Raw genomic sequence first — 27,454 nt, forward strand, 5'->3', positions numbered from 1 at the left:
CATCATTGTGTTTGGTTGGGTGTGAGGGAACGCTGAAGGGTATTTTGGACCTTCAACATGTAGGAAAGGAGTAATGATGACCTACATTTAGTGGCTCTACTCTTCACCATAGGTGAGAGAAGATTTTTTCCATGACACGATAAAAGCTTTGGGAGAAAGTTCTTTTGTCCATATACATTTTTTCTCCCATTTATTACTCTTAATTCTTGCCAAATAAACATAAAATGATTATAAGCGCTGCATCTTAAGTGGATGACAAAAGTTTAACATGTATTAAGATCTCTCGTGTCCATTGACTAAACTTGCCACATTACTATTCCACATGATAGACTTTTATTTATGGAAAAAATAGCGCTAATACGTCACGTGGTTCCTATGCCTAGACACGTGATTGCGTAAAATTACCATTCAACCTTAGTGAACTAGAAAATTCCATTGAATTAAATATTTTTTCACACGTTCTTATTGGCCCCTGCGTTGATGCAAACTCTATCGATCAAATAGGAATCTATCGCGTAATATTTATTTTGACTATCATTCGCACTAGGGGAGGTGTTTACTCTATTTCTACATAAGTGATGATGTGCATCGTTGCTAAACATGATGGTTAAGTTCTTAATACAATTAACCCCCCAAAAAAATTATTAATACAATTTGTCTTTTTGTGATTTTGTTGTGGTTGGATGTGTACACTGGACAAAATCCAATACACATAAATAAATTTTGGGTGAGGTATATACACATTGTTAGTTTATATTAGCATCTCACATACTAAGCCAATAGCTATAAAGGAATATTAGCATCTCACATACTAAGCCAATAGCTATAAAGGAAAAAGTATATTTGATGAGTCCCACGTATATTGTTATAGGGTGAAGGTTTTCTGAGCAAACGACATAGAGGAACCCACCAATGAGGTGTGATAAAACAATTTCATACATAGGAGGGTAGCAAGGTCTTTGTGTGTGTGAATGAGAGAGAGAGAGAGAGAGAGAGAGAGAGAGTGTGTGCGATCTTCCCTAGGCGGATACCGATGTTAATACAGATTAGATTGACCGTATCCGGCTGAATCGGATAGTTGTGCCCCAAATTTCACTTAAAAATTTATTTTTTAGACAAATTTACTACCAATTAGAACTGTTTCACCAATACAAGGTATTAGACATTTAGACATGAGTTGTCCGATCAGCTCAATTCGATACCATTTTTTAAATCCATGCCCCTAGTAGCACTAGATAACCTATTATTCTCATGGAAAATAGAACTCTGTCTAAGAGTGTAGCCTATGCCAGTACTCCCATGGGTCTATCTCTATTTCCCTTATGAAAAAGACATTTATGCCTCTTTATTTTGAGGAGGAGAGAGACACTCATGGGAGACACATTCGCCGACAGAAAACTACTTCCCTATTCTCATTATTAGGAAGAAGAGAGTGAAAGGGAAGGGAGTATGTACTGGCAGCGTGTACTTCTCCCATAAAATTTACATTAGTTTTCCAAATGCAAACAAACGCGGCATTGGTGAAACAAGTTATAAAAGAGGAGTAGTTCTGCGAAGTGTGAACAAGAGAACTGTGATTGGACGAGATTTGGGATTTTAGGCGTTACGGAGTGGGAGAAAGTGGATTGCGCACGCACAGACAATCTCCTATTCTCCTCCCGAAATCTCGTTTCTTGGGCTATCCCTTCTTCCTCCATTTTTGGCGAATTCATTACAAAAAAAAAATTGTTGTCTACTCTTCTTCCTTGGTTCTTCGAGAGAAGGGCACACAGACAAGAAAGATAGGTCCCCATGGATGAATGGTTTTTTTGGATTTGACGGAGATTTCATGGAAACCAGGTGGGCGAGCCCAAATTTCACTTTTGTTGGTTCTCTGTCTCTTATCTTTTCAAAATTTTAGTTGTTTGATGGAGAATTCTCCTGTTCTCATTCATTTATTCCCGTGCTGTGCTATGAAAATTTTATCGCGTTATACTCCTTTGTTCTTGTTTGTACTTTGATCTGCGCTGACTTAGTTTTGCTGGAAATCGATGACTTCTTACAACTTAGGGTTTTGTGAAATTTCTCTATTTCTTTTTCTTCCCCTCCCCGAAGTGTGATTTTCTCCGTTGCCAGTTACCATTTTCAATGGGCCCGATCTTCCTTATTTATTTATTTATTTTTTAATTTTTCCTTTTTCCTTCTGTTTTGGGCTTATGCTCAATTTTGGACATTGGCTAAGGATTTAAAATAGTTCTCTCTTGAGTAGGTCTTCATGGGTTGAACTTGAAGAATCATGGGGAGTTGCAGTGAAGAGGAAGAGGATCGATTCTTCGAATCCCGGGAGGAGCTCGCATCCTTGTCCGACTCGGGATCGGATCACCGGCAGAGTTTTGAGTCCAGTTCCGGGCCGGTAAATTGGGTCTCGGGTAGTTTCCAATACGAGGTCTGGGTGAAGATCCCAGAAAGCATTCGTGAGCGCCGGAATAAATTTCTGAAATGGATGGGTTTAAATTTAGATGGCACCACAGCTGATGATTCCCGAGTTGGTTCCCTTGTCCAAGAAGTGGAAACCGAGAGAATCACAGAGAACAGTGGGTCTGTGCTCAGAAGTTCTGATTTTGAAAATGGGTTTTCATCAAGTCGCTCTTCCTTTTCTTTCTGGTCCAATGATGCTCCAAATTTTTCAGAAGATGGCGTCTCGGCTGAGAATTTTGTTTGTAGAATAAAAAACTTAGATGATGGGACAGAGTTTGTTGTGGATGAATTAGGACAGGATGGGATGCTCAGCCGCCTCCGTCAAGTCGGTTCGAATCGTCTGGTTACACTGGAAGAGTTTGAGAAAACTCTCTGGTTATCTCCTCTGGTGCAGCAATTTATGCGGAGAGAAGTTGTAGAAGCAAGCAATTCAGTGGATAAGGCAAAAAGAGTAAAGAGGGGGTGGTTAAGGAGGCTCTTGTGTTGCATTGTATGTAGGCAAGGGGATGCTGGTGATTCCCTGTGCCACTACTCTAACACAGCTTTGGGGCGTAGAGTTCAGAAGGTCAGGGTTCGCCCTTATAGGAAACGGTCCAAGGAGCTCTCTGCCCTTTATAGGGGACAAGAGATATCTGCTCACGAGGGTTCAATATTGACAATGAAGTTCAGTCTTGATGGGCAGTGTCTGGCAAGTGCTGGTGAGGATGGGGTTGTGCGTATTTGGCAGGTAATAGAGGCTGAGAGATCAAGTGAAGATGGTATTCTGGATATTGATCCCTCCTTTGTATACTTTACTATTAATCATTCTTCTGAGCTGGTTCCCCTTTTTGCGGATAAAGAGAAACCGTGTAACTTCAAGACTCTGAGAAAAACTTCGGACTCAGTCTGTGTCATCTTACCGCCAAAGGTCTTCCGGCTATCTGAAAAACCACTTCATGAGTATCATGGGCACAGTGGTGAGGTCTTGGATCTGTCATGGTCAAAGGACAAGGTTAGTGTTTATCAGAAGCAGCAAAATCTTAGGGTGCCTTTCTGGATCTATTCATATTCCTCTTCCTATTTAAATTGTGCAGTATCTACTTTCATCCTCCGTGGATAAAACTGTCCGATTGTGGCGTGTGGGATTTGATGGATGCCTCAGGGTCTTCTTCCATAATAATTATGGTATGCATCCATAATTATATGACACTAATGATAATAATAATAATAATTAAGACGATGATGATTTCTCTTTCATTAGTATTTGTTTAGTGACATTGCAGTTTAGTTTCCACCGAGTGATGGGCTTGATCTTGTCTGCCTTGTTAATTTATAAGTACCTCCAATTGATCTGTTTGTTGTTCTGCAGTAACATGTATTCAGTTCAACCCTGTGAACGATAATTACTTCATTAGTGGCTCGATAGATGGAAAAGTCCGGATCTGGGAAATTCCTGGTTGTCAAGTCGTTGATTGGACTGATGTAAGAGAAATAGTCACTGCTGTGTGTTACCGGCCGGATGGACAGGTTTGTTGGTTTCTATGTTATCTTGTTTGAATGAGATGTCACTTCAGGATCTTGGGAGTTTAGGGTAAATAATATCTGTAATTGAATTGTGCAGGGTGGGATTGTTGGATCCCTGACTGGTAATTGTCGCTTCTATGATGCATCAGGTATGTGGACCTGCACCTCAACAGCTTCCTTTCTTCAGCAAAATCTATCCATTACATCTTGAGATTCTCTTCTGGACATCTACTAGACCTGTGTTACCCATATAATATTTTATGCTTGGATTGTTTAGTTCTCGGGCTGGAATATTTGTGTTCAAATTGGCACCAAATGTTGTATAGATGACATGTCTATGTATTGTACTCTTTTGACAGTTTTCAGGTGTATTAGTTGTCATTGTGTTTGGTATTATTTATCTTATAGATATTCATGGCATGCTGTTTTGATGCTCACTGTAATAGCTTTATGAATATTAGAAGTTTGAATTATCTAGAGGACTACAAAAAAGATTAGTTTGGTGAGGCTATTATTAAATACCATGGTGTTGAAAGTCAGGTCAATACCTGTTTTGAGACTTGTGCTGGAAATGCTGATTTATATCCTTTTCCCTTCCTGCATTGATGTAGATACACTACCTTGGACCGACCCAAACTCAATTGGGTATCCAGATGGAGATGAACCAGGTCCAGTTTGAGTTTTTGGAGTCTAGTAGGATTGTAGGAATTTATGTTATTTGGGGAAATAATGTCTTTTAACTTTATTTTATTTTCTTAGCTACGTAGGATATTTGGTTTCCCAATTGTTCTTAGTTTCCTAGTTAGAGAGTTGGTCTATATTTTTAGGAGTTTTTATTTCTCTTTATATAAGATGTAATTCCCCATCATTGGAGACAGATTTGAAGAATGAATTGAGTTTGTGGTTTGAGTAGCCTGTGGGCGGTGTGCGAGTTTTCTTCTCCCCGCCCTTCTTCTCTCTCCCCTTGAAACTATGATTCCTCCCAGCTTCCCATCTTCTCCTAACCGGTCCTCCACCAACTTATGGTGTCAGAGCCAAAGGATCCCATCTTCCTCCTTCCCGGTCTGTTTTTCTTCCTTCCTTTTCTTCTCCATTATTTTTTCCCTGTTACTGTACTGCCGATATCAGCAGTTAAAAAAAAAAACCCTGCGTTATCATTTTCCATCTCCCTAACCCTCCTGACTCCAAATAGTATTCCCTTCTCCCTTTGTTTTCCCCTCACTATGACCGCGAAAAAAAACTCGAACCACAGAAACCCCATCCCCTTCCCGCAGCAACCCTACTCCAGCCCATCGGTTTGATTTCCACCGCCTTCCTTTTCCCCCCTTTTGTGAAGCAATCCCCCCTTCTTGGATTCTACCGAGTGAACATTAAAAAAAAAGAAAGTGAAGGGGAGAGTGACAGACAGAAGAGGAGAAGCAAAACAAAAGAGCACAAACCTGGTCTCAAGCTCCCACTGTGAGTTGTCCACCTTCCGTCGAAGTTCCAGTGGATCGACTTTCCCTCCTTCCTCACAACATTAGACGGTGCCATCACAGCCCTCACCTTTGCGAATTTCGAACACAGCTCAAACTCCCCCAAATTGATAAGTATTCCTTTTAAACTTCATTTTCAGTTGTGAAACCCCATGATCAAATTCCTATCGAAGAGACGTCGTTTGCTAATGCCCATCAAAAGATCGTGACGGTTGATAATGAGATGTGCTAGATCATCGCCCCATCAAAGCCGATGTTTGTGGATATTGATCGAGTGGTACTGATTCTCTCATTTTACAAAACTCGTCCACGAGTTTTTCTCAACACCGGGGAAATTGATATAGATACACTACCTTGGACCGACCCAAACCTAATTGGGTATCCAGATGGAGATGAACCGGGTCCAATTTGAGTTTTTGGAGTCCAGTAGGATTTTAGGAATTTATGTTATTTGGGGATATAATGTCTTTTTTACTTTATTTTATTTCCTTAGATATTTGGTCTCCCAATTGTTCTTAGTTTCCTAGTTAGAGAGTTGGTCTTTATTTTTAGGAGTCTTTTATTTCTCTTTATATATGATGTAATTCCCCATCATTGGAGACATATTTGAAGAATGAATTGAGTTTGTGGTTTGAGTAGCCTGCAGGCTGTGTGCGAGTTTTCTTCCCTCATCCTTCCTCTTATGTGATTTCTTCTCTCTCTCTCCCCCTGGAACTCTGATTCTTCCCAGCTTCCCCTCTTTTCCTAACCGGTCCTCCACCATGCATTCATAAAATCATTTCCATAGTTGTCAAGGTGTCTCCTAGGCGTTGCTTAGGCGTCCAGGCGGATTCTTTGGGGTTTAGGCGACTGTCGGCTTAGTGGTATCAAACCAAGTTTGGCCCTTATTTATGCCAAATATCATTTAAGTAAATGTTTTCATTTAGTGAAGATATTATTCATAAATCAATAAATACCCCTCTATTTGAATCCAATAAAAATAGTTAAAAAATCAAATTCCAAAAGGATAAAAAGTCAACCCCCAATTCAAGAACAAAAAATGGATTTTCGACAGTAAATGAAAATTTCAATTTCTAATGCTAAGGTTTTTCTCAAATCTAAAAATTCCATAAATCTTAATATGGTAAAACATTGCTAAAAACCAAAAGAGCGGTAAAATATTCATTTGTTGTGATATCTAAAACAAAATTTTTCATTCATAGCGATTTTGATAGCATTCGTGCACACCAAATAAGGTTTGACCGGAACATAATTCCTTCAATATAAATCAGATTTAAGCAATATTGGATTTGTTGGAAAGTTGGTTTGTGCTCTACTTAATACTAAAAGTCTCATGTAAAAATAAAATCATTTGACTAGTAACTTCTTAGAGGACAAGAACATTTCTCTAAATCGGGAGTGGTTTAATTACTTATAGATAAGATCATATTTTTTAAGAACAATATAAACCAAGTGTGAGACTAGGTATACCATGACAATGACTAATTCAGTATAAACCAAATGTTTTGATTGTTTCAAACTTCCAATAGCTTGCTTCTTCAGTTATGGAGTCTTCAAGTTCTATGTTGATTTTTGATGGCTTGATGTGACTTAATATTGATTTTGATGACTTGATGTAGCTTAATGTTGATTTTTGATGGCTCAATATGGCTTAATGTTGATTTTTGATGACTTGATGTGTCTTAATGTTAAATTTTGATGATATAAGGTATATATTGTAGCATACTAAATAATGTTAGAAAAGAGGGGAAATAAAAAATAACACTTGGGCGCCTTGTCGCCTAAGCGTTTAGGCATCCCTCCACTGCCTTGGGTCGCCTTGCTGCCTTGACAACTATGACCATTCTTGTTGTGGCCAAGTGAACCGGGGCCACTAGGTGACTTAGCTAGGCATTCTTATACTCTGTTGAATGGGCATTTATTAGTGTAGCACTTAGGTCCATCTTTAAAATAGGTAGGCTCTGAAGCACAAAGTGCAGTGCTAGTATCTTTGTATTTTCCATGCATTTTTGCTACGTCGTAGTGATGCAGGCACACAAAGGGATGTCATGGCTAAGAGGCTACAAGGGGTTTATACATTCCACCCCTTTGAAGGCTTGGCTTTGCCAGAAACGTGCTTGGACCTTGATTTTAGAGGGTTATGCTTGGTTAGAATGGATTTGGGGCTTTTATTTTATGTTTTCTTGTGTTAGTTTAGAGAGTCTTGAATTTACAATAGCTTGTTTCCAAATTTAGATGGACAGTCATGGTAGCTAAGGATATTGAGATTTCTTGTTCTCTTTTTAAATACCGATGACTTAGCAGTGAAGGTCATCCTGTTCTGGTTAATTGAATGAAATTGAGTTTGGAGTAAAACTTTTGTGGAAATCCCAGGGTCGTGGCCCGGATTTTTATAGTAATTCCCTGCTAATCCAAGTCTTCTTGCTTTGTTATGCGGCGGAAACGGGTCTACTCCTATTACCTTGCTGGTTATTTATGTGGCTACTGTTTTCTGTGCGGGAGGGTTGCTGTGGTTTGGGAGACTTTGTTAGAACTCAGCTGATACTCCATGGATCAGCTTGAGATTTTGGGGTTTGGCATCCAACACCAGGGCGACTCTCAACCTAGAGTCCCATCTTGAAACACCATCTCTGCTGTGAATAGCAAGCTAGTTGGCAGACCTGCAACTTTCCATTCCCCCCAGGACTGGTTTGATGAACTCTAGTCTTTTTACTAGCTGTTGATTTGATCTGTAACTGATAGCATTTAAGAGTGTCTCAGATTAGCCTTTTAGTTACAGATTTCATGTGATTTGGATGAACACAGAAGAAGTTCTATTGATTTGAACAGGGTACTGTCATCTATGTGGAGGTTGAAGATAGAACTTTCACATTTACACTTGACTGATTATATGTTAATTCCTGAAAAGCTCTCCTATTCTGAAATATGTTCTGGTTTGCCTAGTGTTAAACTTAAACATTCCAGAAAAGTCCTCTGTAAATTTTTTTGGCATTTACACCTGGTGCTGGTTTGCATTGTCATATTTACAGTTTTGCCACTGGGATCATTATATGTTGGTTTTGCCGTAATCTCTTCTTTTTAAAATTTCTCTACTGTTCGAGTGGCCCTAGTTGATCAAATTAGCGTTTGCAAAACCCTAGGTTGCATCACATAGTCCAAGTTTGAATCAGGCTTTGGTGCTTGAAGTAGTCATTTATACAGAGGTGAAATTGATTAACTACATAAAATAAACTAACCTGTGTGATGACAATTTTAACTGTCACTCCGTAGAAATAGTTTTTACTTGTCTTGATTTGTTTATTGATAAAGCCTGATGCTTGACTAACAATACCATATTTTATTATTCTATTTATGTATTTACTTCACTTTTTCTCTTTGTTTTTTTGGGTAATATAACATCATAAAAAACATTGAGTCCTGGCAATGCTTTCTTATGAATGGCAAACTAATATTGATGCTGGTGAATCATCTTAATTGATATAAAGTATTGCATGGAAGAGTTGCAGGATTTGAAAGCCTCTGTTTTCACCTTTCGTTGAAGCTCACTAAGTCTCTGTGATAGGATTAATAGCACGCTTTATCTTTTCCATGTTGAGGGTAGTTCTGCAAACTGGCCATTGAAAAGAACAAGGCCAAATATCCGTAGTGTAGCTGGATTCCCTCCCCCTCTAGTTGTTTTGATGGCTACCAGTTGATTTTTTTATTTCAGATTATGAGAAAATTTCACAGCTCAACAACTACTGATTTGCATTTTGTATGGGTCAGGTAATTGTCTGCAACTGGATGATCAAATATGTTTACTAGGTAAAAAGAAAAAGAGGATCACTGGCTTTCAGGTAGCCATCCCTCCCTTTTTTCACATTTCCCCTTCTCTTGTTTTTGCCTTACTGTCTTGTTTGTTTAGGCATCTTAGCAAGCATGTAATTTTGTGGTGCTTTTTTGGCTTTTTAGTTCTCCCCAAGTGATCCTAGCAAAGTAATTGTCACCTCTGCCGATTCACATGTCCGAATTCTTGATGGAGTTGATGTCGTCTGCAAATTCAGGGGTAAACATTCAGTCCCATTTTCTTGTAGAATTTATCGAGTTACCATATAATTTTTTTTTTGGGGGGATCCTTAACTATATCCTGCAATGCTGGTCCAAGTTGCAGCCTGCAATTGAATTTTCAAGCTACTTTTTTCTTTTACTTTGTCATAATTCAGTCATTTGTAGCTTGAATATAAAGTATTTTCGCATTTCCAATTTACAGGCCTTTGGAATGCAGGGAGTCAGATGCCTGCATCTTTTACTGCAGATGGGAAGCATGTAATCTCTTTAAGTGAGGATTCTAATGTGTATGTCTGGAATTACAATACCCAAGATGGACCTGTGCCCTCCCAGGCGAAAAGCATTTCGTCTTGCGAGCGCTTCTTCTCTGACAATGCATCAATCGCTGTACCTTGGTGTGGCTTGAGATGTGGGCCTGCCGTTAGTTCCACTGTATCTGACACTCGTCCATCCCCTAAAAAAATTGGGGATCCACCAGCTAGTGAGACAGCAAATGGATGGATGCATTGCCAGTTGGACAAGAATTTGCAAAATGTCTTGCCAAGAATTTCTGACGCTTCTTCACCTGATTGTTTCTCTCTGAGCCATGGATTCTTCTTGGAGGCTTTGCCAAAGGGCTCTGCTACATGGCCCGAGGAGAAGCTTCCTGCATCAGGCTTACTGTCTGTGTCAGCAACAGTGCGTAAATCCCAGTACAAGTTTCTAAAGACTTCCTGCCAGAACTTGCTCAGTTCTCATGCATGGAGTTTGGTTATTGTAACAGCAGGTTGGGATGGACGTATCCGATCATTCCTCAATTATGGATTGCCGGTTCGTATTTGAAACAGTATAGCCTCAGGATGGCTTTTGGAGAGTCTCACTGGGGTCATTTCAACATATGTTGCTGTCCCTTTTCCTGATATTGGATCCTGCAGATATTCCGATTGCTCAGCCCAAGAAAGAAGTGATATGTTTTGCTTATGCCTGCCTCGTCAAGTTGTGATATGGTGTTTGGTGAGTGGGCTGAAGACTAAATTTTCTTGGCCTCAGCAGGTTCCTTGTGCAGTGTAAAGATGTTTTGAGAAACTAGGGTTCTCTGTTTGGGCCCTTACATATATGTTATACCATACCCTTATTACGTATCCGTGGTTGTAGTCAGGGCCTGGTGACAAGAAGAGGCCAGGTTTTTTTCTTCTGGGTTGGAAATCCAGTTTATTATACGATTCTTTTATTTGTTTGTTGGAGGTGGTGGCTACCTGAAGGAAATGGAGGGAGGGCCAATGTGGAAGGGCATTCGAGATAATCTCTGTGCATGATTAATTACCATTCGGGCCCGTGGAGTATTGGAGAGTGCTGATCATTGATGCGACATATAGTTGAGGACATGCACCTTTCATGATAATGTTCTCTGGTCTGAATGGTTCTTCAAAATTTGGAATTACTCCTTTTGGATCAGTCTCATGGTGGTAGCAGTAGCACACCCGAGTGGCCTAGTGGGGTCTCCATAGAAAAAGTGAATGGAGTTCTGATGGTCAGTGTGGGTCGCCTTGTCTGGATTACATAGATAATCAAACTCTGGGAAACCCATTCCAAAGTAGTTCTCTTGTACAGTGCTGCCTGTTGCTCTTAGTCTGAGTGGTCCAGCGGACCCACCATTGGCTCAACCTGAAAGGCCGCCCTACACTGCACTGGTAGTTCCCATTCTCTCTCTCTCTCTCTCTCTAATCAAGCTCACTTGTAGTTCATTTTGTTCTTTTTTATTTCTTCTCTTCCCTTTTATTGGATGGTATTTGAGTACAAGTGTCCATCGCTTGATGGCATGATTTAATACATACAACCTTACCCAAAAAAGAAAAAGATCTAGTAATTATATATTTATATGTACGTTGCTGTAATTTGACTTGTGAAAGAAAATTCTCCACAAACTCTGGAAAAGATGTTTGAATGATCCTCCACGATGTGTGGTCTTCTAACAATATACAGGTTTGCAACTTCATGTTGATTGTTGCATTTTTGTACCCAGTATGATACAAGTATGATTGGGATTTCGTTTTAGGATGGTGCCATTGATTTGTGTGTCCATTAGCCTCATTTTTGTTACATGAAAGAATTTATGATATGGAAACTTGTTGGGTGTGTGTTTGTATATTTTCTTCTAGTTGCAGACACAGAAGATCCTTCTTTTCATTCGTGCTTGTGGAAGTCTCAACTCTATCTAAGCTATGCATGTCTTTTTCTTACTTCTCCTAGAGCCATTTTAGGTCTACCCATTCTTTTTAATTTGAATCATATTTAGTCCACACCTAACCAGAGCATTCAAAAGTACCTGATGCACATTTCCATACTATCTTAAATGATTTTTTTTCAAATTAATGTGTATCTATTTATGAATTAACTTCAATTTGTCCATTTCTTCTTTTATTTTTCTAGCTTCTCAACATCCTCATTCATCTCCAAGTATTTGCTATATTCCCTTGTATTTTCAGTCATTTTCTTTACAGAGAAACTATCATTTTTCACTTATTTTTTTAAACTTGTTTTTGGCCAACAGTGTTTGGCTGGAACTTGACTGTGAGAGCAAGGGGCCTTTGGGTTCACCGATTCACGAAGTCCTACCCAATCTGCCATATGGTAGCTAGGTATTTGTGCGAAAATCTAGAGAAACTCTATAGACCTGCTGCACTACAAAAACTTTTTCCATAAAAGAAAGGAGAAAAGTTTTTTCTTGTGTGTTGATTTCCATACGAGGACACTCTGTTTTTATGATAAATGGTAGAATGGTATAGGGCATGATGATGCGGATTGGCATTAGGGTCTCGTTTTACAGAATCTTCGTTTTTTAACTAATCACGCAAGGAATCGTTGGTTTTTTTGGAATCCCTTCACCCAAAAGATAGGTGAAAATATGATTGACCATTCTAGTTGTTGTGGCTATTGTTTCGAATTGGTTTATTATATTGTTTTCTTTGTTCGAAACTTGCTCTTTGGGCTCCCTTTGGCGTTGGTTGCAAAGGAAATCAAAGGGATGGGAAGTGAAATCTCTTAAAACTTCCATGTGGTTGTATCATTAAGTCCATTCATTTCATATTTGACCATTAAATTTTATTTTATTTTGCATTCAAATCTCTTGGGTTTGACTGTTTGAGAAGTAAAATAAAAATTACATCTAAAAAAATCATTATTAAATATGGTAACAAATTTAAATGGATTATACAATCATGTTAAGTAATAATTACAACAACAGTTTCTTTTTGTTAGGTTTGAAATTTATATGGTTATATCAAAATGAATACAATGTATTGGAACGGGTATCAGTTAACTAGAAAACCGATATGGTATCAGATTGGTATTGGCAAGGATTTAACATAGGTATCAGATCAGTATTGGGATGGATTTAACATATTGGACAAATTTACCAATGATTCTCCTTTAAAAATGGGTTTCTTAGTATTTTACATTTTTACCCATTGTCTGTAGTGTATCACTGATTCGGTATTGGCACAGTATTTGTCCTTGTACGAATGCATAGAAAATACACAAGTTTTGCTATGGTCACTGTAGCCTTCATAATAAAGCTGATCTGGAGGGTCCAGCCCAGCAAAAACAGGGGGTATAGTCATTTTACAGTGGTCTCACTTGGGTTTCACTCCCACCTGTGAAATGATCAAAACCCCCTTTGTTTTGCTGGGCTAGACGGTTAGACCCTCCAGCTTCCGTCTCTGCCACGGCTGGAGGAGAGCCAAATTGGATCACCATCACCTACCTGTATGTGTAAGATTTATGTACAGGCACAGGTAGGTGATAACATGTGTTCCATTCCATGTGCATGCAAAAAAGAGTATTTTGAAAACCCAAAAAAGGGACAAAGGATACAAGTCATCATTTAATCGTCATGAAATAATAATGTACCCCGTTAAGTTACATAGGGGATTGGAAGAAAAAAAAAAAATTAGTAACTGATTGGCTGTTGTAATCATGGTTATAAGCAAACAATTGTTAGCTCAATTGGTTGGTGGCATTGCAAGTTGGTGCATGTCCCCCAGGAGGTCAAGGGATCGATTCTCCTGGATTGCATATTGTGCCAAAAAAAGGCACATTTCTCTCCCTCCCCCCCCTAGTTGTCGATTGTGGGCTTGTCTTAGCCTTCCCCTTAGCTTGTAGTTAGCCTATGGGCCCTTGAGTAGGATAGTCCAAAAAAAAATAAAAATAAAAATAAAAAATCATGGTTATAATATCGGTGCCAAGATCCATATCGGTCTCCATCGGTACCCATATGGATACAAATAAAAAATTAGTCATATCTTATCGTGTCCGTATTAGATGGTTTTACTTTCAACTTCAATTAAAAAATTTTATTATTTTGAATAAATTTATCCTTAATAAGAACCGTTTCATCGAATACAGGACGTCCAAGGATACGGAACCATCTCATACCGATATTTAATTCAGTAGCTTGTAATGTCCCTCCATTAAGATTTTTGTGATGTTAGTATTTAAACTATGGAAAAGAACGACACCTGGTCGTACGTTTGGGTGTGTACCTATGTTGAGACGCAATCAGACGCAAAATGATCGGCACACCCTTGCCTTTTCATGGGGTCAGGATGATCATTTTGCGCCGAGAAGCACGACCGGGTAGCGTTCCTTCTCCTTTAAAATATAAACAAAGATACAAAATCCTCATGCTCATACGGATATTTATTTCAAGGGTGTTTTTGATATTTTGATTCCTTAATAGAACGATTGGGTGCCAAAGCATCCAAGCCCTTGGACCTGACTCTCCTTTAGCTGTGGCGGGAGCTGGGGGATCCAGCCCAACAAAAACAGGGGGTGTTTGGGGGAAAATTATCATCTCCATTTATCTGCCCCTCCATTTCCTCCATTTCATCTAATAGGGGGAGACTGGACCCCACCCGGGCAATGTGTTAGGGCAGGGGGTAGGGTGGTCATTTTTGCCCCCCTATGAGATGAAATGGAGGAAATGGAGGGATAGATAAATGGAGACGATAAAGATTCGATGTTTGGGGATCTTTATCACCTCCAGTTTCCTGTCCAGCTCAATTCCTCTGAAAGGGGGGCTGGAATGACCACCCTACCCTTGCCCAAACACTCTGCTCGGGTGGGATCCACCTCCCCCTATTAGAGGAACTGGGGACCTGGGCTGGGTAGGGAACTAGAGGAGACATTTTCTGGTGTTTGGTCAGTTCATAGGAGAGCCCGCCTGTGAAATGACCCAACACCCCTATTTTTGCTGAGATGGATCCTCGCCACGGTCGAAGGAGAGCCGAATATAAGGCGTGCAAGCAATAATTGGATGCACTCTTAGAGGACTTATTAAATCATTTATTTATTGGATTAAAAGGGCTTTTGAATTTATAAGAAGACTCAGGAAGGACCGAAGGAAGGAAGGAAGGAAGGAGAAGGAGAGAGAGAGAGAGGAAGGGCAGATGGTGGAGAAGGGTCGTTGGGCATCAGCTTTCTGAGGCCATAGATCTATTTGCCCAAATAACCATTGGAGGTGAAAATAAAAAAATAAAAAAAAGATTCCAATTTTACGTAATTTCATGGACAACTTATGTGAACGCTTATATGGTTTATAAGGAGACATAAGGTTGTGGAATTGTTGTACTCAATATTTGAGCATCTCTCTCCCTCTCTGTTCGTCTGCTTCTCCTCTTCTCTCATTCTCATTAATTTGGACTAATTAAATAAGAATCCAGAGATCGATCGAGAAGAGACGAAAGAGAGAGAGAGATGGGAAGAGCTCCTTGTTGTTCAAAAGTGGGTTTACACAGAGGTCCATGGACTGCAAGAGAGGACACATTGCTCACTCTCTATATCCAAGCTCATGGTGAAGGTCACTGGAGATCTCTTCCTAAAAAAGCAGGTATCTTTGATGATTTCCTTATTTTCAAGTCCCCTATCATTTTTGATTCATTTCTCTTCTTTATAAACTTCAACTTTGTTATCATATATGGTTTCTTTTCCTTGCTACCTCCTCAATAATCTTGAGTTGACCCACCAAACGCACACACACACACACTCTCTCCCAATACAATTCCCATGTGTTGCTCAAATCATTCCTCTGTTGTTTGCCAATGTTGGTTACAAGTAGAAACTGCATTGACGCATTTTTTCTACATGGTATCAGAGCGAGTTTTCTCCAGTCTTGCACATGTGCACAGTTTTGTCCTCGATACACACGTGAATAATCCCATTTTGGTTACCCTTGGGACTTTCTGTCCCCTGATACATTTTCGGAGTCACTCCACCCAATAGTTCGAGATTTTGGATTGAATACTTAAAGATCTCATATTATATTTGCTTCATATTCAGAGACAAATCAAATTAAAATCTAACTTATTGTTTTGTTTCCTTGTCATTTCTTAAATTGGGGCATATATTATTGGGTTGTGCACCTAAGGACTCCTTAGATGTGGAAAGAGTTGCAGATTAAGATGGATGAATTACTTGAGACCTGATATCAAAAGAGGGAATATCAGCCCAGATGAGGAAGACCTTATCATCAGACTCCATTCACTTCTGGGTAATCGATGGTCTCTGATTGCAGGAAGATTGCCTGGTCGAACCGATAACGAGGTTAAAAACTACTGGAACACCCATCTCAGCAAAAGGCTCATCAAGAACCAGGGAACGGGAACCCAACTTGAAAAGAAATCCGGACCAAGGGAACCCAGAAAGAGAAAGCCCAAAAACAATAATAATATTAATGGCACATGCAAGAAACAAGAACAGAACAAGAAGCTGGGCAGAGGGAATTGTGAAACAGAGACGAAGATCCATCTCCCAAAACCCATCCGGGTCACATCTGTCTCGATGACAAGAAACAATAGTTTCGAGTCTGGTAGTCATAATGGAGTAATTGAAGGTGACATTAATGGAGTTGTTGGAACAGAAATTGTGGATTTCCCATGGTCATCATCTGGTCTCAACGATGGTGGTGATTGCTGTGGTGTTCTTGTTGGTTATGATGTTGGATGTGAATCTCATGAACTGCCCACAAGGGAGAACATGTTCGAGAGGCTGTATGAGGAGTATCTGCAACTATTAAAGAAAGAAGAACAGAAAAAGGAAGAAGAAGAAGAAGAAGAGGAGAAAGAGGTGGAGGAAGATGAGGTTAAGTTAGATTCCTTTGCTGAATCTTTATGGGTCTGACAAAGTCAAAGAGACAGAACTAAGAAGTGGAACGAAGAAAGTTCAAACTTTTGGAGCGCTTTAGGAAGATTTGGAAGTCGATCACGTGCTCACCTTCTCTTCTCGAGTTGCCAATTTGCCATTAAAGCTGCAATTTTTTTTTTTTTTTATTTTATTTTATATAATGCTGTAATTAGCAGGTGTACGTATAAGTGTTTAACTATTAACTACTACAACTACACTAGTGTAGGGATTAGGGACATTGCCATTGCCAAATTACCTTGCTCCTTTTTCTCATTGTATTATATGTCAGAAGTAGAAGAAGCTTAAGTTTGTACCTACATTTACTTGTGGTTTTTTGTTTTGGTTTTCTATGGACAAGACATAAAGTTGATGGCATATAGTTTCCACAATCTAGAAATCAATCTTGATAGGGTGGAACCCAAAATAAAATTGTGTTCAATCATGTTTACATGGCAAAAGGTTACATGTCTAAAGTGTACGTACACGGTTGTGTCTTCAATAGTCAAACGGGAATATATAATTACAATATTACTATGAAAGGAGAAGAACGAGAAGAAGAAAAAAAAAAATAAAAAAATTCGATTTTCATCTCTTACTCACCACTCCAGGGAAAAGTCTCTCCTCCACTTCCCTGCCCAGCTTGGTTTCCCAATGCCTGTAATAAGGGGAGTGGATCCCACTCGAGCAGAGTGTTCGGGTAAGGGTACGGTGGTCATTACGCTCCCCTTATTACAGGCACTGGTGGAATTGGAGCCTGGAAGGGACAAAAATCCCCACTCTAGCCAAATCAATACAACCCCATAAATTGTCGCTCAATGTATGTCTATCTCTCATAGTGTACAAGGATTGTTAATTTTACTATTTTTTTGGGATCGATAAACTTAAATATCGTATGTGTGAGGTCTGATTCGACAGTCCGCTAGGGCTGTTAAGCTCTTCCTCTTTGGTGCACTCTAAGAAAAGTGAACAATAGATGTGGTTTTCATTTATTATCATTAAATCTATTTGGCTCTAGCAAGTTACTGTTGTAGGATTTTCATAAGGTGGGTTGGCATAGTCCCACTTTATTTTAACAAAATCGATTTAGTTGTGTTGATGAGAATTGCCTTAATGGTATGAGTCCAGTTACTATATGTGGTCATAAGATATTGTTTCCTTAATGGGAAGAAAACCCTAGTTTCTATGCATGGTTGGTTCCTACCCTCACCACTATAAATAGTTGTCACTGGTCCATTAAGTGATTAACCTAAGAAAATCTAAAGTTGAGTGGACGAGGGTAGACCAGACCAACGCAGTTCGTGTGCGACAGAGATCTTCAAGAATTCGGCTTCCACAACCATGGATCCAGATATGCCAAGAACACTCCTGTAATTTATTGTTTGCTCATTGATCTCCATAAGTGTTCCGCTTGAATTATTCTATCAACTATTTCTAAAGGTGTAGCAAAAGAAGTAGCTTCATAAGTTACTAATGTGAATGGCCTGGAGGACCTTGGACAGTACTTGTACAAGGACAAGATCCGTGCACTTGCTTAAGGAGGTTGTATTTGCTCCGGTGATCAGTAAATTTCACCATAAGAAAAGCTTCTCCTATAAACGATGCACACCAATCCTTTTGGGGTCAATCCAATCTGATCGATTCACACCTAAAAAAACCCAAGAAATTTCCTTTTTTTGTATCTAAGGATCGATTATAGAGTTGATGGAGGAGTGGAGAATGATGTAGGCGCACAGCAATGTCCCCGTTCCGCATTTAAGAACCCACACATGAATATTAAAGCCAACTATACTTTGTCACATTGTGTTGCCTTGCCAGCATACTAGTACTGGTGACAACTGAGTGAGAACAAATCCAGCTATTCTCTCATGGTAATATGCAATCACCATGGCTCTTATGGGAGCGTATTCTGTGGGGGAGCACAGGGCCACGTTCGTGCCGTAGTCAATGAGAGTGCATACAATGGCATGTTGGGAAACAAAATTTCTATCTTTCATGGTGAGTGGGGCGATCATTTTGCCCCATTGTGTCTGGCATGGCCTGCTTCCCCCAGACCCCACCCCCACAGAGAACATTTTAGAGAGAGAAAAAGGCTTGTGCATCAGAGAATTTCACCACTTAGACTGCCAGACAGGACTGGTTGGCTCTTGTAATTAGTATCTCAATAAATGTTGGGAAAACGACCCAAGTTTCTCTTGTTTATGAGGGGTCGGATTTCCTTTGATGAATAATAAGTACTCTTTCTGCAAAGTTTCTCAATTCGAAACGTTTGATTAGTTTTCTAATGGATTTAGTTTTTGTCAACCAATTTTTTGAATACGGATTCCTTTAAATGAATATGAACATGAATCAAATACGGATTTTAGATTATCCATTTACATTTCTAATGGAGATTCCTGAGAGTCTACAGAGAGCAGTGCTATGGTGTTATGGTCGAATTTTTATCTGTTGCTGTAACTGAAACGCTGCTGTGTGCATCGTGCGGTGCAGCATGGCCGCTGCTGCACCACACGATGCACATAGCAGCGGATAAAGGTCCGTTACTGTCTATGTTGATTGATGGAGAACTGGAAAAGATAAAAATTCAAGAAGATAAGAAGGTAAAAGGCTGAATTCATTACCCCATTAAGGTTGATGTTGAAATGTCATATATGAAATTATATACATGTCCTTCTGAATCTGTTTTTTTTCATTTAATTTATTGTTTAATTATTTTTAATATATCATGAATTGATCATAAGGGTATTTTAGTATCACAAATTATTATGGCAAAATGTTATATATAGTGTGTGATGGAGACAATAGGGGGTTGAAATTACCAAAATGCACCCCTTGATTTGACGAATCATCGATGTACTAAAATTCCTATGCATCAATTCCTATCCCAAATATTATTATTTAATTAAATTTTTATTAGAGGGATTAAGCAGACCGGATAATTATCCGGTTTGAAATTTGATACATCCAAGATTCACCGAACCAGTCAGCGGCTGCCATGTGTCACAAAGTGACCCGCTCCAGAACCAAGGAGAACCAATCGGGGGTCCCACCCGGGCGCGACCTGCACCCAGGCTCCGGCCTCACCCAGGCGCTGCCTCACCCAGGCGCGGCCTCACCCAGGCGTGGCCTCACACCCAAGCGCGGCCTCTCACCTAGGCGCAGCCTCTCACCTAGGCGCCGGCCTCACCCAGGCATGGCCTCACACCCAGGCGCGGCATCGTGGACGCAGACGTGATGTACACGGACACTGAGGCCGCTCATCTAGGACCCAATCGTGTCACTGCAGACTTATGCCACCACCAGGACTCTGAGCCACCGCTTAGAAATCACGTCACTCAGACGGATTCAAGCACCAATGACATTATCACCACACGCGAGTATCTATCCGCCAAGGATTTTGATACCATCAGGACACTCCCTCCCTCAGGGAGATGACCAATCAGGATAGAGCCCTACTACCCAAGGCCTTTATCCACTCAACGGTACATTCGCCATCAAACTGGGACTCTCCACACCGCCATACACTACTATAAAAGAAAAGATACACCACCCTCAGGGGGACATCTAAACTCATATTGAATAATCACTATTCATCTATTTGCTCAGGAGATCTAACTTTGACATCAGAGAGCCCCAGGCCGGAACCACACTGGTTCTCTCTGTTGACCCCTTGGTCCACTTGCACGTGACAGCACTCGCAGAACCGCTCGATGATTTCTTGGCGCAACAAAATTGAAGCACATGTATTTGCATCTGATTAGTTTTCTTGGATAGTTTCTAAAAACAAAATTTTCAAATACGAGTTCCCTTAAATAGATACAAGTCATACAAGTGAACAACATGAATCAAACATGAATTCGATTATCCATTTACATCCCTACTTGCCAATTCAGGAACACCAAAAGACCTTCAAATCTCACTTGTGCTGGATTAGATTACACGCATCAAAAAACTAATAGTGATACTTAAAAAAAAAAAAACTAAAAAACAAAATAGTGAGACCTTGGAATGGACCAATTGTGATATTTTTCTAATTTTGTCATTTTGACCTTGATTTGATGGTTACTAAAATCAAACTTAATTATAATCAGCCAGTGCAGCACGTCAATGTTTTTTTTTTACACGCTACCATGTGTTAAGTATGCATTGATTCCTTAATCAATGAACGGTGTATAATTACCCAACTTAATTAGAATTTCTATTTTGGTATAAGTTGCTAAAATCATATTGGACCATAGACCATCAGATACATGAAAACCCGTGACCAACTAACTAAAATTCCTACTTGCCAGTCCCTTCCTTCCCTTTCCTTTCCTTTTCCATACTTTGGGGATTAGCAATTTACTTACATAACACTATATTAGCTGACCCTCCTCTGTCTCTCTGGTCCTTGAGAGATAGAGACCCTAGCAAATACTAATGGACAATGGTAATTCAAATGTTTTGGTGCTTAATTATATGAATGAATAATTGTGCATCAGTTTCAACCCTCAAGGTTGGGATGTCAAACGATTGGTTCGGCCTGATTTCGATCTTTTTCTTTTTCGGGGGTATAATCGGGGCAAGATCGAAACTAGACTAATAAGGTATTTAGTATACAAAAGTCAATTGTAACTGATAGCTATTGATTCAATCGGTTTTGGTCTATTATTGATTTCTTTTAACGGTTCCTTATCGGCCTATTATCGGTCCGGTCTCAATCTTAAGCTTTGACAAGCAAACGGTGATGGGCACGAAGCAGAGTAGGAAAAAAATCCAAATAGATAGTTGCCATTCATCCCCTTTTCGGTGGGTCTAGCGAATTTTTGTTCCCATGGATTCTACATTCCAAGGATATTCTTGCATGCATCAATCACGGCGTGGAAAATGGTTGTCTAAATAAGAGACTTAAATGTTCAGGGAGGAGAGAGAGAGAGTATTAGTCAGAACTTACATTGTTAGATGTCAGTGAATAGGAAAGAATCCCCACATTTTCGGCCTGGGGATCTTCATCCCGTATTAATTTCAACGTGGAGATTCTTTCCCACACTATCTCACATTCTAACAATGTGGATTTGCACTGATACTCTCTCCTTTTTAATCATGTGGGTCTCTATATATTGACAAAACCATATCTCGCACCATGATTTGTATGGTCTGGAGATCCATTCTACATTGACAGTGTGGGGAGCCCTCTCCCTCTACATATATATCATACATGTGGGAAGAGGTTTCCCATGATGCTTTAGTGGGAAGGGGTTTCATGTCACACCAATGAATGGGCATTGATCGGTTTCATCGTGTGGGTCAAAGTAGTTGTCATGGAGGAGAGAGACTACGAGAGATTATGAGAAGAGAGAAATTGCATCATAGAAGGTCTTGAGCAATTCACAGTTTAAAAAAGAAACAGTATTGAAAGTCAGTGACTAAAAATACCCTCTAGTTGTACTTCCTTCTTCTCCGGATGATTATTTTTCCCAATTTTCTAACAGTTTCCCTGTGATTAATTTTCCTGTGTTAATATGTGCAGATACAATAGTTCTGAACTAACCTTAGCAGGCTGGGCCTTTATAATAATATTAGACGGGTGCATGTTGTTTTTTGAAGCAGGACAAGTAACTCCTAAGAACGTTTTGGAACCGGATCTCATTAGTATTAAAAAGGGCTTAATATGTGCCAAGAGCATGGGGTTGAATATTAAGGAAGTGTGGTGCTCCAATCATCTAATCACCGAGGTTTTGCCATCCCCAACCAAAAAACCGTGGCCATGGGAACTTCTTAGAGACCTCCTGTTTATCGTAGATAATGCTTCTAATATAAGCTTTTATTGTAAAGATACTGAATGTATACAACTAACCATATATCTAGCAAAAGCCGGGCAATATAAAAACGTTGATAAACATGTATATGTCCATAATGTTTAATATATAAAGTTTTTGGATCTTCATCAAAAAACAAAAAAAAAAAAACCCTCTAGCATTTTCTAGGAGGTTGTTTGCTGTCCGGTAGCGAAGGCTACATGGGCAAGAAGCAACCAATAGGGGTCTCCAATATTGGTTCAATTAGAGAGATATAATGCGAGGGGCTGGCAGAGGCTATGACCCCAGACAGCAATCATTATTTGCTCTACAATGAATCAAAAAGTCAAACACATGTGAACCATAAGATGGAGTTGTATGACAAAATTACCATGTGGATCCAGCTGAAAAGTTCATTAGATGGATGACCACATCACCTTTCCTTGTAATTCAAATAAAAGGTCAGTGACAAGCTTGGGTACATAGTCCACCCCCAGGCCCCAATCACAAGGTTTCTTACTTAGCTAAATAAATAAGTAAAAAACAAAAATTAATTAAATACTTGTTTTGTGATCTCTCTTTTATTTTGGAAAAAATGACAGTTCGAGAGCGTAACTTTTGCCTCAGACACATGATGGGGGCAAAATGATTAGCCCACCCCCAATAGAAGGCAGAAATCCCACCCGGTAATGTTTTCATGGATACTCCCATTTGTCCTTGCACTAGTGTGAGGGCCACGCTTCCAGAGAACTCTTCCCCTGTATATTTTTTTTTACCCTTAACCCTAATAACCGTGGATAAGTCTCAAAGATGAGGGGAGACTAGAGAGTGCGACAACAATTTTTCCCAGTGGGTATAACCAATTGACCATTTAAAAGTTTGGGAGAGGTTTCTCTAAGCAATTCATATAGATGAGCATACCAACCAGCTGTGTCAAAACGGTATCATGCATTGAAAGACAGCAAAGTCATTTCATATGAGAAAGAGAAAGGGATGATATGCTTGGAACGCAAATAGGGAATGAATAAACCAGAGTGAAAAAAAAACAGGGATGACACAAACTATTGTTGGAGGGGGGGGGGGGGGAGATTTGGAGATGAATAAACCAAAGAACTAGAGAAGGATATGTTTGTTACCACTTTTTTCATGTTTTAATCTAAAATATTTTTCTGTGTAAGTATTTCCCATTCTGTATCCAGTCATTGCTCCAAGAGCCGCTAACATAAACCAAGCCAATTCACCAGAACTCTAAGGAATTTCAACACCAACACCCCCCCCCCCCCCCCAAAAAAAAAAAAGAAAAGAAAAATTGTTATATGTTTTTTCCCCCTTTCTCTCCTACCAGTTTAAGCACTTTTACACCCAAAAAAAAGGGGGGGGGGGTGGTCTTGATCTGATTAGAGGCATCTTTAGCAATTGGGTGTATCATCTGGGGGATGAGGAAGGGTCTCCATATCCCCTTGTCCATTCTTCACTATAAAAGCCATGGCTAGACCCCAAGAAGTATGAATCTCTAGGTGACAGTGCATGAACCAGACCCCTACAGAAACAAATAGAAATATATTGTTATCCAACACATATGATCTGCTAATTGTAGGTTTCAAAACAGTAATTTCTAAGGCCAAGAAAACCCCAAAGGCTTACCCGGATTGTCTGCAACAAATCTTATTGCAGCCCATCCACCCACTGGAACTGCTACTGTATTCATGTATGGTGGATCAACCAGGTTGAGCTTCACTGAGTGAGGATTGTAGTTGCCACTCCCATAGCCCACAACATAAAAGCTATATCCATGGAGATGAATGGGGTGGTTCTCAGTACTTACTGTCCCTGTGTCCTGCAAGATGAGTTGCACCTTGGATCCATATTCAAGGACCTTAGTCTTAGTCCCAACCAATGACTGGGTGTTATTAGGAATATTATTAGGTGCCCCATTAACATAATCATATGAATTAAGGGGCACATCAGGGAAATCCTCACTGAAGTAACCATTAATCTTGTTGTAATAGGCTTGCAGAAGTGAGATATTGGGCATAACAAAAGAGATATTGTTCATGGAAGCTGCCAAGACCCCACCATTGGTGGCTTTGCAATTCTTACTGGGTTCTGGTGATTTGCATTTTTGGATATTTAGTCCAATGGTGAAGAAGAGGTCAGTGTCTATATCCAAAGGGACAGCAACTGGGTTTAGGCTCCTGAGACCATCCATTATTGTCTTGACAGCAAGGTCATCAGTGAAACTAGGAAGCTTAGCTGATATAGCTAAGCTATTAACTGCTGCATTTGTGTACTGGAAGTAAGCTATGGCTGACACATTCAAGAAGGTGATATTCCGAGCAGACATGTAGGCTCCCATGGCCATAGAGTATCTGCCATTGGGTTGATCAGCGGTGACGAGCACATTCATCGTCTGTCCCGGCGCAATCATCAGGCGATCAACCGTGAAGGGCTTTGTGTACTCAGCATCAGCTTCAACAATGGTTAGCTTGTGGTTAGCAATGGCAAAGAAGTGTTCCATGTTCAAGGCTGCGTTTATAATCCTCAATAAGTATGTCTTCCCTTGGACAACATCAATCTTATACACATCTGAAATAGATTTATGGAAATGATATTAAAAAAAAAAATTCTGTTTTGATACAGAGAAAAAAAAAGAAGGGGAAAAAAAATCATATGAATGGATACTTTGGCTGGGTGATCTAATGTCTTTGGCTAGCTAATGACTATGGAGGACACTGTGTCTATTCCATCATCAATAGTCTTCTTTACTTTTATCTTGCTTCCCCTTGAACACCATGATTTTAATCAAATAAAGCTCTGCAATCTGCATCATTGAAGTTGAATTTGCTTTTCTTTTTTGTTTCAAAAGGAAATGTAAATTTTTAAAGAAATAATCAAGAACAAAATCCATGACACGATGAACTTGCAAGACCTCTACCTGGCCGATGAACATTTTGATTGTCTAAATGACATCTCTATAGGTATAATTAGAACTTGAAACATTCATTTGATTGTCCTTTGTCTTATTCCCAAAAGTTTTTTAATTAAAGGGATAAAAAGAACGTTTCAAAATAATTTAAAAAGAACTTATTATTATGTGATTATCAAAAGATGTCATTTTTATGCATATTTTTCAATTACATAAGTGAAATTATAGGATTTACCTTCGTTGAAAAAGAAAAGTTTATTATAGTAAAGTGTGCGGTTTTCATGCACGGCGGTATAAGGGCGTGGTTTATGATATGTTGAATTAGTGGTGGTGGGAGGGGGGGTTGGTCATCATTTCAACCCACCATTCTCTCATCCCACGGTCCGTATTTGACCGTGCACAAAACATTTTGTTCATACTAAAAGAAAAAAAAAATAAGGTTACAAATTATTTAATACCTTAAGGAATGTCAATAGGAAAAACCCTTCTTAATTTACATTGCAGCTAAGAAGGGTTGGTCAATATAATTTAATTTGAGTAGTACTAGGCCAGTTATTACCATTAGCGGAGCAATTGTAATTGGGACCAGGGTGGCCATTGATAAGGAAAGCATCCGCTGGAGGAGGACCTCCACCGCTCGCTAGAACCTCCTTCTCCATGGGTATTACATCCCTCATCCAATGCTCCCCTGCCAAGAAAAATTCATTTTTAGCCATTATATCAAAAAGGGCAACTTTAAATTAACTTGAAATTGAAGAGCTTTACATGAATGGCAAAGGTTATTATAACAAGTAATAATTTCGCAAGCCAAGTAGGTATCAACAAGAACCAGTGAACTACCACTTCTCTTTAGTTACAGTACTGTATATTAATCAGAATTAAGCTAAAGAAAACATATAAATTGGATTACCTAGTATGACAATGTGCTCCTCATAAGGATGTTTAAAGGGGTAAGGGATGCCGGTTTTGGGATAGACGACGATGGCGCCATAGACGGTTGCTCGGAGCCAAGAGGTGTGAGCATGCCAAAACAAAGTACCCTTCTGTTGTCCCAGAGTGAACTCATAGGTGAAGCTTTGCCCTCCTTGGATTGGGCACTGTGTTATGTACGCTGGTCCATCGAACCAGCAAGACAGCCTCTGCCGGACTCCATGCCTGAAAAAAATGAAGATGGTCATTATTGGTTTTATTGGAGAGGGAGAGAGGGAGAGAGAGAGAGAGAGAGAGAGAATTAAGTTATAAACTCTTACTACTCATCCCAATTCCCTATGGTGTTAGTATGAATGAATGAGCCATAATGCATGAATCATGAAAGAGTAAATATTAATTAAGTAAGAGACACTTTTGAAGTTTTTACACTTAAATTACCAGTGGATGGTAACATTGTGGGGTGTCTCATTAGTGACATTGACTATCAGTCTATCGTCTTCTTGGGCGTAAACCACAGGTCCTGGGAACATCCCATTAATAGTGACGATGTCTTTGCTCTCACATAGCTTTGTAATTCTCTTTGTTTGTACCTATGAGTAATATTTAATACACAAAAATAAAACTTCATGAGTTACGTAGACAACACTTATATAGATAAAACAAAAAAAAAGAGGACACAAACCAGAAACAGAGAGAGAGTGAGAAACCTTGAAGTCATAGAACCGTGTAGTAATGGTAGAACTTCGCAGAGGCCATTGTTTTGCTATAGCATGAAGAGTATAAGCATTGGATATGAAGGCTAAGCAGAGGAGAAATAAAGCAACCAAATTCGCCATTACTCTTTTGGAAAGAGAGAGAGAGAGAGAGAGTTCAAGTGGAAGGAATGAGAAAGTTGAGAAGGGAGGAGGGGCTTTTTAATAGGATTATGAAGCTGAAGAAATGAAGCCTTTGAAATAGTTGTAGAGAGAGGGGGAGAGTGAAGAAAAGGAAAGAGGGTTAGTCCAGTTGTATCATGTTTGTCAGCTTTCATGATTCACTAACATGGATTCGTGATAATATGGTGTTGGGGGCGTGAGTTTTACAATTCATATGTGTTTGATCCCAAATAATAATAATAATAATCATATTTAACCACCCCCTACCCCCACCCCCATCCTGTCTCTCTCTCTCTCTCTCTCTCTCTC

The 27,454-nt window shown here is 39.6% G+C and overlaps 2 protein-coding genes and 1 long non-coding RNA gene across 3 annotated transcripts; 1 reads left to right on the plus strand and 2 right to left on the minus strand.

The window, feature by feature from the left end:
* Positions 1-1,735: 1,735 nt before the first annotated feature.
* LOC122664041 (vegetative incompatibility protein HET-E-1-like) lies at positions 1,736-25,402 on the plus strand. Its single transcript, XM_043859724.1, has 9 exons — positions 1,736-1,839; positions 2,249-3,448; positions 3,531-3,621; positions 3,806-3,963; positions 4,058-4,109; positions 9,201-9,271; positions 9,387-9,480; positions 9,685-10,769; positions 25,393-25,402. The coding sequence occupies exons 2-8, from the start codon at positions 2,276-2,278 to the stop codon at positions 10,302-10,304; spliced, it is 2,259 nt and encodes a 752-aa protein (XP_043715659.1). The 5' UTR covers positions 1,736-1,839; positions 2,249-2,275; the 3' UTR covers positions 10,305-10,769; positions 25,393-25,402.
* On the minus strand, positions 4,909-16,037 carry LOC122664045. Its single transcript, XR_006333272.1, has 4 exons — positions 15,889-16,037; positions 15,163-15,352; positions 8,061-8,065; positions 4,909-4,918 (listed from the first exon to the last, which is right to left on the minus strand). It is a non-coding gene; the product is annotated as an uncharacterized LOC122664045 (long non-coding RNA).
* LOC122664042 (laccase-6) lies at positions 23,805-27,367 on the minus strand. The gene is made up of 6 exons (XM_043859725.1): positions 26,978-27,367; positions 26,709-26,860; positions 26,251-26,495; positions 25,900-26,028; positions 24,059-25,000; positions 23,805-23,954 (listed from the first exon to the last, which is right to left on the minus strand). The coding sequence occupies exons 1-6, from the start codon at positions 27,104-27,106 to the stop codon at positions 23,824-23,826; spliced, it is 1,728 nt and encodes a 575-aa protein (XP_043715660.1). The 5' UTR covers positions 27,107-27,367; the 3' UTR covers positions 23,805-23,823.
* Positions 27,368-27,454: the final 87 nt, after the last annotated feature.

Source organism: Telopea speciosissima, chromosome 6 (genome assembly GCF_018873765.1).
Source record: "Telopea speciosissima isolate NSW1024214 ecotype Mountain lineage chromosome 6, Tspe_v1, whole genome shotgun sequence".
Lineage (NCBI taxonomy): Eukaryota > Viridiplantae > Streptophyta > Magnoliopsida > Proteales > Proteaceae > Telopea > Telopea speciosissima.